Raw genomic sequence first — 12,225 nt, 5'->3', positions numbered from 1 at the left:
AGACCAGTGGCTCTCAACCTTTCCAGGCTACTGTACCCATTTCAGCAGTCTGATTTGTCTTGCATACCCCTAAGGTTCACCTCACTTAAAAACTACTTGCTTCCAAAATCAGACATAAAAATACAAAAGTGCCATAGCACACTGTTACTGACAAATTGCTTACTTTCTCATTTTTACCACATAAATACAAAATAAATTAATTGGAATATAAACATTGCGCTTACATTTCAGTGTATAGTATATAGAGCATTATAAACAAGCGATTGTATGAAATTTTAGTTTGTACTGACTTCGCTAGTGCTTTTTATGTAGCCTGTTGTAAAAGTAGGCAAATATCTAGATAAGTTGATGTATCCCCTGGAAGACCTCTGGGTCCCCCGCAGGGGTACGCGTACCCCCAGTTGAGAACGATACTGTAGAGGTGGTGGGTGTGTGAGACTTACAGTGGGTGTGTCTGGGGCAAAGTACACAGGTAGCCGGGGCTCTAATCAGACCTCTCTCAGAGTTTAAGGAGAGGATGTAGGCTCGGTTCAAGGACTGGGAAAAAGTTTGGGTTGGCTCTTACTTTGCCTGACCTGGTTTGACATCTTCCAGAGAGAGTACCCATTTGATATGCATCCAGTATCTTTATTTTGAAAGACAAGAGATTAAAATTTAAACTAAGTGTGTGTGTGTGTGTGTGTGTGTGTAATGTATAAGCTTTGGAGAAGGTATTTAATGGCTCTTTAGGCTCTGTGGCATGGGAGGCTTAACTTTCTACTTTTGCAGTTCGATTGTCAATGTGCCTGGAGAATCTACCCTCCGACGTGATTTCCTGAGACTGCAGCAGGAAAACAAGGAACGTTCAGAGGCCCTTCGGAGACAGCAGCTGCTACAGGAACAGCAGCTCCGAGAGCAGGAGGAGTACAAGAGGCAGCTGTTGGCAGAGAGACAGAAACGCATAGAGCAGCAGAAAGAGCAAAGGAGGCGGCTAGAAGAGGTAGAAATAGAAGACTGGAGCTAAGGTGGCAGAGCTCCTGTTATGCTTATTGTCCCAAGAGCTTAAGAAATATTCCCTGTATATTGTGCAAGAACAATATATATCCATTAGCTAAGATTTTCAAAACCAGGATCCTAAAGTAAGGCTCTTACATCCATGTGTAGACGTGGTGGTCTGATTTCCAAAAGTACTGAACACCCTGCAGCTCCCAGGAGGTAATTGATTCCAAAAGCCTAAATGTATTGCCTTGTATTTTGAATGGAGATAATTGTGTATGTATATATCTATTGCTATTCAAAATACTAGGTAATTGGCCTAGAGACTTTTGGTGTAGCTATACAGAAGGGAAGACTTTTATGTTTAGATATCAGTGTACAGCTTTCTTAAACCAGATCATGCCACTAAGACGGCTTTTAGAAATATCTGTCCATGGTATGTATCAGCGTTCTTTTAGAGCTTTCTTAAACATCTGCATTTGGCACTAATGCCTGGTGGATGGCAACCTATTTTTGATGCAGGGCAGACTCGTGTAAGATATGGGAAGTAATTGTCCTGCTCTAGTTGGTACTGGTGAGCCCCTCTGTTGGGAGTAGTGTGTCCAGTTCTGGACAAATTGTGAAGAGAGTCCAGAGGAGAGCAACAAAAATGATGAAAGATTTTGAAAATCTACTTATGAAGAAAGGTTAAACAAAATAGGGCATGTTTAGTCTTGAGAGGGAGGGCACCTTTTTAACAGTCTTGTATGTTAAGGGCTGTTTTGCAGAGGACTGTGATCAGTTGTTCTCCATGTTCACTGAAGATAAAACAAGTAGTAATGAGCTTAATCTGCAGCAAGGGAGATTTAGGTTAGGTACTAGGAGAAACTTTGACTACACCTCTACCCCAATATAAAGCTGTCCTCGGGAGCCAAAAAATCTTACTGAGTTATAGGTGAAACTGCATTATATCGAACTTGCTTTGATCTGCCTGAGTGCGCAGCCCCGCCCCCCCGGAGCAATGCTTTACCGCGTTATATCCGAATTCGTGTTATATCGGGGTCATGTTATATTGGGGTAGAGGTGTATAAGAATAGTTAAACTCTGGAATAGGTTTCCAAGAGAGGTTGTGGAATCACGATCATTGGAGGTTTTTAGGACAGGTTGCACAAATACCTGTCAGCGATGGTGTAGGTTCACTTCGTCCTGCCTCAGTGCGGGAGGCTGGACTTGAGGCTTTTTGAGGTCCCTTCCAGGCCTACAATTCTATGTGTGGTAGCATAAAGGTATATGGTATAGAATACCCATTATTCATTTTATAAATGTCATAGGTAGCAAATCATACATAGTGTACTGGATTTTTTTCCCATTTGTCCTGTAGGAGACATGCCATTTTCATACATTTTTGTATCTATATCTATATCGATCTGAATTTTTTAACAAAACCCCAGGTAAATTTTTGCATATTTACTCTTTGGGATATACTGACTGTTTGCTTACATAGTTTGTTTGGATTTTCTTTCTCAAAGGTTTTTTGTACATCACCTTGTCCCTTGTGAGTCTATCTTCATTATTTTGTTTCTAAACATTCTTTATTTAAATGGTCACGCACGACAGCTAGTAAGTAAATAAAAGGTTCTTTAGGACCTGACAGATGGAAAGTTTTCTAAAAAATTTTGCAGACCAAAACTGAGTCTGGGAGATGAAGTGAAACCAATCATTTGGCTCTTCAGGAAGTACAGGGTCAAATTCCAATTGTCCTCAAATGACCCTTGTTTGATTTGCTGTTACAGCTGTTCATCTGGCGTGTAGTTCTTCATTAAAGCTATCTAGTTTTCCAAGCACTGATAATGTTTAACAGTGCAACGAGGACCAGATTAGCTCCACATAGTATATCAAGTTTACACATACATTTACGATTCATAACTTTAAGATTTGCATTATGTATTAACCTGATAAATAATGTAACATAAAATTAAAAAAAGCTTTGCAGGTTACCTTAAGACGTTTTCCCCAACCCCCTTCAAATGTGTGAGTGAATTTACTGCTTTTTTAAGGAGGAACTGATAGCAAGGACCCAGCCACACACATGCAGTAGGAAGGGGCCATGCAAGCGTCTTTTCTCTTCTGTCTCTCCCCCACCACCCTCAAACTGCCAAGATAAATATCATTGTCATTCCAGGTCTTGGCCTGTCTTAAAGAGATTGTCAGTTGTGCAGCAATTTTATTATTTGGTCATAAAGGAGACTGGGGAAAGCTAAAAGGAGATGCTTATTTTTTACTTGAGTCAGGATTTGAATTAAAACCTTTGGGGTGACCCTAATCTGATGACTAGCTAGTCCCCTGCATGATGTTGTTAATCTGAAATCCCACTTAATACAAAAGTAAAACATCTGAAAACTCTAGTTCCAGGCTTTTTTTTTTTTTTTTAAATAACTAAGTGGCGTAACCCATTTAATCTGCCATGATCAGTATGACCTTTTAAATCTGAAATTGCTCTCAATACAAAAGAAAAAATGCTGCAAATAACAGAAACAGAACAATGTGTCTGTTTGCTAGAAAGAGTCTTAAAGTTTAGTTGAAGGGATTATTTAGGTGGTAGAGGGTATATGTAAATACACGTCTACCCCAACATAACATGACCCAATATAACACGAATTCGGATATAACGCGGTAAAGCAGCGCTTGGGGGGGGCTGCACGCTCCGGAGGATCAAAGCAAGTTCGATATAACACGGTTTCACCTATAACGCGGTAAGATTTTTTTGGCTCCTGAGGACAGCGTTATATCGGGGTAGAGGTGTATGTGCAAAACTTAAAAAATGAAAATGCTAAATCAGGTGGAAATTGCATTTAGGTCAGTCCCACTCTCTTCAAAAAGACCCTGTAAGTGAATGTTCTGATGTATTAAAAAAAAAAAACCCACAATATTTGATATGTATAAACCTACCTCCTTCAAGGATGGATCTGTGTGGAGATATGATTAGTTTTCAGTCTTTAGATAGTCTGTCCTTCACTTGACTCTTCAGTTTATTCCAGCATAAGCATGTTGGATAGCTTTTCTTTTAGTTTATAAAATCATGTTTTCTTTTGCTTAAATATATTCTTTCACCCTTTTTAAAAAAATCAGAGCAATTTTTAATAATTTGCTACTGCAAAAAAGACTTCAAACTGATCGATTACAATGTTAGCAATGTAGTGACGCTGCATATTGTGGATTGATGCATTTGTGAATAGAGTTCCACAATAGGCCATGAAGAGTTCGAGGAGAAAAACCTCTGCATCTGCCAAATCTATAACTGCTGCCATACTCCCTCACTTTTTATGGTGAAATTGCCATACAAGCTTTTTTAGAAAAAAAGCAATGTCATCAATAGGAAATTAGTTTTAAAAAGAAAATGGCCTTCACCAAAATGCTTACAAGCATATGTAGTTCTTCTGAACTTTTTTTGTTTGGATCTTCTATTCTTGGAGAAGCATCCATCCATCTGAGAGATTCTTAGGAAAACTTTAGCCAGAACAAACCTTCTTTAAGAGGGTGAGGGGAAGAAACATTCTTAGATAACATTAATATTGTGGCACAGAGTGATGAAAGCCAAGAAACCAAAAGGACGAACCTTTGTTCTTAACTTACTCTGTGTTATGAAGAAAGAAAAGCTTACTAACGTGAGTTAAGAATAGTATTGCTTTCAAATCCCCTGGCTTTTGTCGGTTTGGGTTTCTGGTGCTGCTTTTGGTTGAAGCGATGGAAGTTGCATTTTTTTGCATTTGTGTTTGACATTCACTTGTGAGAATTAGAGGAACTTTTTAGACCATAGGTAATCTCCCTGGACATGTTGCCGACATGTCTTTTTTTTTTTTTTCCCTTTCTTAAATTTAAATTGAGCGCTTGTTCTTACAATTCTGGCACAGATCCTAGACAGTTTTGACTGAGACTGTGTTTAGGACATGTGCCAAAAGTGCATTATTCTTAGCAGTATTAGAGAGAAGATTGCTTTTAAAAGGCAGATAAGTGACTATTGAAAACAATTGTTTCAGAGACCTTATAATTTCTGCATTACTTAGAAGGAGGAAATTATACATTGCTGAAGTGTAGAAGATTATCTGAAGCTTTGCAAGTTTTTGGTTAGACACATGCTTTTATATAACGATCACTTGTATGACACTTAAGACTTAGGTGGTTAAAAAAAGAAATCTGAGCTGTCCTAGACTTTTTTTTTTTTTTTTTAATGTGCCTGCATCTGAGCTTTCCTCTTCAACAAAATGGAAAAAAGCAATCCTGAGCTTGAAGGGAATGAAGTAGCCTCAGAATTAGTGCTTGGCAAAACTGAGTCTAGTTTTGATTTTGCAAAATGAGAACTAGTTGCGATGCAAGTCCTATTGTACCTGAGCCTCCATGACTAGATCTCCTAAGTGTTACGATAATACAATTAATAAAAATAACCTCCACAGTTCAGAGGGTTCTGATATAATTGGTTCCAATTAAGCTGGGCACAACTGAGGTGGAGGGGTTGATTTTGCCAGGGCTTTGTTTTACAACACTGAAAGAGGAATAGTTTCCATCCAGGCTCCACTTCATTTGAATTGCCCACATTTTGGGTTGGTTACACTCTGGACTCATGTCTATTATGATTATTTTATCGTCCTCACCCCATCTTCAAGTACTCGGTCACCAACATTAATGCATGTATATATCTACCTTTATGTGGATATAAGACAGCTATATAGAGGTGTTTTCTTGTGTGAGCTAGGGTACAGTGTTGTTTTATATGCAAACTAGCAGTTTGCATGTGTAGCTGTATTGCCCCCTTCTGGTAAATCACGATACACAGCATAGTATGTGAGCTCAGACCTATAAAATGGACCATTATGACACCTGAGTTAGAATGCGTTATGGGTGACATTAGGAGGACAGTTGGCAGGATCCTAGCAGTTTTATCATTGCTCTATCTGCACCTCTTAGAAATTTCCTTTCAGCACTCCATAGCTTGCCTTTTCTTTAGTGGCTAGTTGTCTGAAAATAATCTGCTTATCTGACATACAGCATCACGAGAGGTTGGTACTAGACTACCATATCTCTCGTCCAGCTAAAGAAGATCTGAAAGACTGGCTTTAGCCACAGTGCAACAGCCTATGCCACCTAGCTAGCTCAGTATGTACAGGAACCCGGCTATATACCAAATTTTGTGTATTTTTTGTGTCATATAAGTGGAGGTATAGTAACTAATGCACTTATTTTTAAAATCAAGAAGGAAATTATATAAGCAGCACTTACAGTTTATATCTTAGACCAAAAAAATCTATCATGAGTGAACCTTCCTAGGGCAAGCCACTGTGAACATACCCTGTCAGTATTCACTTCTCAAAAAAAGTTTTTTAAAACCAGGCAGTGAGGTGATCTTAGGTTAAAAAGCACAAGTGCACAGTGGGAGGTCAGGTGGATCGTCTTGCTTTAAAAGTAAGGAAATCTATAGCTTGCTAGTAGGATCATTACTCATGTCGAAAACCTCTCTCAGAGCCTACTCTATTTTTATCACAATACATCTCTCCTCACTGGTTGAAAATAATTCTGTGTATTTAGTGTTTGCTGCTTCAGTGGCTTGGTTTTCACAGGCCATATTCAAAGAAAAGGAAGTCTTATAAGGTGGGCTCTGCATACTCGGTGGACCTTGGGAAGGTGGTGTTTTTGGTAAGCAGTGCCAGGTGCCTAGACTTCCATTCATTTAGCAAGTCAACTAAAGTGGTGCTAACAGGAAGGTAGAACTGGAGTAGAGAAACTCCATCCCTTTGTGTGCTTTGGCACTCGGACAACAGCATGGTTGTGCTTCAGAGATTTGCTTTAAGTGCAGACTGGTGGCAGAGTTTGTATTTCTTTATTTTGTAGTGGGTGGTAAACATGCACTGTGGATGTTGAAACTCAAGATTTTTTTTTTAAATAGAATTTTATTCTTTTATTTACATCATGGTATGGGAAACTGGCATGTTCCTTGTGATGGGACCCCCCGGGGTGCAACCTGGACTGTGGGACCACTGAACCCTCTGTCCCACCAACTTTGGGGTATCCCTCCCACCCCGTGATGCTGTTGCCACTCTACAAACCTCTGACAGGTACTGCACTTACATAGATCTCCACAGGCAGGGGCACATCCAATTGAGTTACATGAATGCTTTGCCAGCCACTCATGAACCAACAAGAGAGAGGCTCCAGTCAATTCCCCCCCAGCATTGCACCCCAGAACTGTACCATCTTGCCCTCGTCAGAAGCCTGACCAGTGTAAGTTCATTACCCAGTCTGCCCCTCCCTCGATGTGGAAAGGACACACACTAGCCTTTGTAAAGTGAGCTGAGATTTCCCAAACACTTCAACCAAAGCACAGTGTTTTAGGTAAAATATAAAACAGATTTTTTTAACTACAGAAAGATCGCTTTTAAGTGATTATAAGTAGTAAGTGTAGAGATCAAAGTTGGTTACCTAAGAAATAAAAGTAAATTCATAATCTGAGTTCTATAAACTAAACAGGATTTGAATCAAGCGCTGTCTCACCCCGACAGATGGTACAAACAGTTCGCAGAGCTTTAAAACACAAGCTGGAACTATCTTCCAGCCCAGGACCACACTCCCCAGTTCAAAGTCTTTGTCCTCGAGACCTGTTATCAGGTGTTGAGTTGTGGGGGGAATGAGGCCAGGTCATTATGTCACTTCCTGTGCTTTTATTGTTTCTTCCAGCTTGCTGGAAAGATCTTTAGCTATGATGTGGGTCAAGCAGTCTCCATTGTATATGTGTTGTTTCTGAGATGGTTAGTCATTGGGAGAGTGGATTCCCTTCCATGGGCCATCAGTGCATCTGGCTACTCCACTGTTGTACCTGAAAGGTTGGCTGTGGGCGTCTCCCAACCTCACAACGTATTTCAGTAACACACACGTAGGAAAACTTCCATAACTTCACATACAGTGAAAGCACATACAATCCAAGAGGATATTAATGTTCAACAGATCAAGACTTTTAAAATGATACCTCACAAGGAATACTTTGTACAAAACATATCATTATATGACAGTGGTGAATATGGGGTTCCAGGCTGCTGCTCTGAGGTACAGAGTGCCACACTCTTCCAGTCAATTTTGAACTCCTTTGTTTGTTTGTTTGTTTGTTTGTTTGTTGCTATCTTATCAGGCGTTTCTATTTATAGTCACTGCTGAAAACGTCTCCATAGCTTCAAGAAATGATAGATTCATCTCATTAAAATGACCCAAACTGTGTCCATCTTCCAAGGAATGAAAGACACTGGTCCATGATTTGCAATATATCCTGTATCGTGTCAATAAATACTGTTCGACAGAGAGACTGGTGTCAGATTGAAGGTGCAATATCTTGTGAACCATGAAGATGAGAAACACATGCTGGGATTCTCATCTTCCCAATGGTATACCAATTCCATTTCTAGCTCTGGTATGTCATGAAGATGGACCTTAGAACTGAATTATTCTCATTATCTATCTTTCTTTCTCCAAGCTTATTAGTGACACTAACCAAGCAGCTGAGTGTCTCATGAGCCAATAAATTGCATATTAAAGATTTATATAATTTGATAGCTGGTATAAAGTATTTCTTTTAGGTAGAGCAAGCATAGGTCTCTATCTCTGACTTGATTTTTAGCTGTCAGTATTTTGAGAACAGCTCGAGTTGAAATGGGGGAGGAGGATAGCAAGAAAGTAATCTGAATAATAAATTTTAAGATCTGTTGTTATGACCCGACAGGGCTATAGATACTGCAACAAACCAGCGTAGTTTATTTATTGCTGGCCCCGCAGCAATAACTAGAAAGAAATGTTGATCTATGATGACTATTTGTGTCCATAAAGTATTTTTGTCTTTGCTTTTTGGGGGTCAAGAAATTTTCTTAAGCCTAGAATTAATTTCTTAGAAAAAATTATGTTTAAGAAGTGTTAGAGCAATTGTGTATAAGAAGAGTTAGAGCTAATAAACATGCATCTTAACTAATCACAGTTTGTTGCCTCTTGCATTCTCTGGACAACCAAATTGTTCTGCTTCATAACTTAGAGCCCGTGAGACTTGATTAGCCAAGAGGCACCTGAATGTTTTCACTTAAATACAGAATTTGTTTGACAAGAGATTTGTAGATTCTGAAACAAAAGAGCCCACTTAACCCTTTCTAATGTGCTTTAAAAAACAAGTAGTAAAACCTAAGACCTCCACTGTTTTCCTGAGCTGCCTTTACTATTTTTGTATCTCTACTCATTGAAGAGAAGTGTTTAAATCAGAGAAATCTAGGTGTCTACTTAGAGGGAAAAGTGCAAAGGTTGTGTGTGTAGAGACATCTAGAATATATACTGGAGGAAAGAGCATAATTATGTCTAATGAAATTGGAAGAGAAGGAAGGTGGTGGTGAATCCCAGGTGACTCTAAAGAAAAGCAGGAATGCTGCCAATAGATGTGGTGTGGGTGTATATGAACAAATATCTCTAAGAAAGCTGCGTAGCTTCCAAAAGCGCTACTAGTCAAGAAGCACTGGAAGCGTAGAGCATTAGCGATGTATTTCTGAGCCTTAAACTGCATTAGTCACCTTCCTCTCAACCACTCTCCTCTACACCCGGGGCAAAGTGTTGATCCCAGTGGGAAGAAAAAAGCAGTTGCGTTTTTACTTACTGTACAATGAGCAGTCAAGTTGTGTGTGTACTTAGTAAAGCAAGCAGCAGGTGCAGGAAGAGAGGGGAGTGAAGCATGGCCTTTAGTGCTTCAGTGTGCACAGTTGCAGAGAGAGCACCTATAGCCATGGCCATGTGAACTCCATCACAGGTTTGACTAAATTCTCTGGCAAGGCCCCTGCTCACTGTGGCACTCTTGCTCAGCAGACTGATGATTCTGTGGCAGCTTCAGATAAACTAAAAACCTGAATTTTTATTGAATTAAATGTGAAAAAGAATAATCATTATAGTTATCTCCTGTTAACAGGCCTTCTAAATTTTATTCTCAACAAGTTGTAGAATTCTGTATTAGAAGCACGTAAGCACATTGTAGAAATTGTCAGGGGAGATAGGTTTTGGCAGCTAAGCAGGAGACAGCTGGGTCTCTTGGCACTCGAGGACGCGTGGGAGGCAGTTTTGAGATTTTGAGGTAGGCACATTAGCTGGACTGTTCCGCTACAATTATCAGCAGTTAGACTGAAGCATAAATATCAGTCTTGCTTACTAAGTTTGTGCTGTATGGACATGAATCTATCAGTTCACACCTCTCAGAGCTATTGTTCAGGGTTGTCTGCAGACTCATGCAGACATCACTGCACCAGCTTATATTTGATTCATGTTTGGAAGCTTATCTCTGCGACCATAAAGATGTAAACCTGTGTTTCTTGATTTTCAGAGGTTTTAAAAATAGGTGCATTTTATGTTGTGGAAAGGTGAGGCACTTCTGGGCATTAACACATTAATTCACTGGCAAAAAAATTTATGGCACCTTTTCATCAGTTAGGTTGTTGCACCAGCGGTTAAATTCTTAGCATACAACATATCATGTTGACTAAAAAGCTGATCAAATATTCATAGGATTGTTATTTTTGCTGCAAGTGATCCAGAAAGGGATTATTTCATTTCATTTTCGTTTTTTTGGCAAAATTTGGATAATGGGAAAGGCTGATGGAATTCAGAAGGTGACTGATTGCATATTACTACCTCACTGCATTCTTTCTTCAAAGATGCTTGAGTTTGAACTTTACATCTGGTCTTGGGGCAGCAGCAGCAGTGAACCCCTTAGTGTTTGGGAAAATGTTATAAGCAGCCTTGTGAAGAAGCTCAAGAGTATAACTGATGATGTCAGGAGATTTGCCTTTTATGTATGGAATAGTTTACTGCACACTAAAGAACACTCTTTTGTTAGTTGCTGGGGCCTACAAACTTTACTTACCAGCCTTCCAGCAGAAATCAACCCCAACTTTCTCTCTTTGGTAACCATAAAAGTAACGTTTTATTTCCCCCCCCCTGCTCTAGCAACAAAGAAGAGAACGGGAAGCTCGAAGGCAACAAGAGCGTGAGCAGAGGCGAAGAGAACAGGAGGAGAAAAGACGGCTAGAAGAAATGGAGAGAAGGCGTAAGGAAGAGGAAGAGAGGAGGAGAGCAGAGGAAGAGAAGAGGAGAGTGGAGAGAGAGCAGGTGAGTCCATGATACAAGTGCATTAGGTTTCTTGTTCTATTTTTTTAAAAATTAGTTAAATATAAAAGAACTAACACCGAGGAGTCCAGCCGACCTCTCTGTTGTCCTTGACAAAAAACACAGAAAAGTAGAACATAAAGCTCTACGGGGAAATAAAGTGACCTTTATGTTGCTTGCAAAGTGAAGTCTTAAATGTCACCCACAGAAGGCTCTAAGCTAAATTTACACCCATCATTTGACTAAAATCCTCTGAAGATGGAATCTGCAAATACTGAAAATGGGTTCTTGATTCTCCTTGTTGAACAGTAGCTCTCACAGGATCAGCCAGGTCCAGAAGACCTCAGAGGAAGATAGACATATTATTTGTAATGCTTTGGCGTGCTGGATGAGTTAAGTCAAAGGCTTAGTTATAACTCTGAATACGCTGAGTTGAAAAATGAACCCTTAACACTATATTAATTTGAGTTGTACAGTATTTTCCTTTTCTATGTGGGGGGAGGGGGGGATCCACAGTCATGTACGCCAATTCAGACAACATTTAGAATATCTTATGTACTGTAAATGTGCTCTTAATGTTTAAAGTACAAGTGAGGTCTTTCAAACTGTGTGTCACTGAGCTGTGGAACTTATGCATGAAACCTGCACACTTAAAAACCCGTTATAAACTTTAATCAGGGTAATTACTTTGTGTGCTCTGTAAATATTCATTCCAAATGAAGGGCCCAATCCTGCTTTCACAGATGTCAATACCAAAATTCCCAATAATTTCGGTGGGAGCAGGATTTGGCCAGAAATATCTCACATCTACTTAAAGGTGCGGTACCTTATATTATGGACTGTTGCCCTTCTGAATGCAATGGACTTTTTGTTTTTGTTTTAAGACATTTTGGAGTGACGGGGCACAAAATAAAAGTTTGAGCCTACTGGGATGAATCAATGAAGCGTAATTTGCTTTTAGGCAGATGCCTTTTATCCCAAGTAGCACCTTAAAATGTTTAGATGCTAATTATGAAATCACAGAAATGCAGTGGCAATGATGGCAAACATTAACTGAAACAGTCAAATTGTGCCGCTACATGTTTTAAAGAAATGTAACACATTTCT

General features: G+C 39.5%; 1 protein-coding gene across 3 annotated transcripts in view; it reads left to right on the top strand.

Moving 5' to 3' along the window:
• Positions 1 to 12,225, top strand: part of MAP4K4 (mitogen-activated protein kinase kinase kinase kinase 4) — a 233,154-nt gene that overhangs the window by 161,622 nt on the left and 59,307 nt on the right. For all 3 annotated transcript variants that reach the window (XM_026647865.2, XM_026647864.2, XM_029910579.1), the window contains 2 exons: positions 769 to 979; positions 10,960 to 11,121. In XM_026647865.2, coding sequence (XP_026503650.1) covers positions 769 to 979; positions 10,960 to 11,121 — 373 coding nt within the window. The remainder of the gene's footprint in view (positions 1 to 768; positions 980 to 10,959; positions 11,122 to 12,225) is intronic.

The sequence above is a fragment of the Terrapene carolina genome, unplaced genomic scaffold (genome assembly GCF_002925995.2).
Source record: "Terrapene carolina triunguis isolate 2854851 unplaced genomic scaffold, T_m_triunguis-2.0 Scaffold21, whole genome shotgun sequence".
Classification (NCBI taxonomy): domain Eukaryota; kingdom Metazoa; phylum Chordata; order Testudines; family Emydidae; genus Terrapene; species Terrapene triunguis.
The sequence above is the reverse complement of the archived record's forward strand: the minus strand, read 5'-3'. Positions and strand labels throughout refer to the sequence as shown.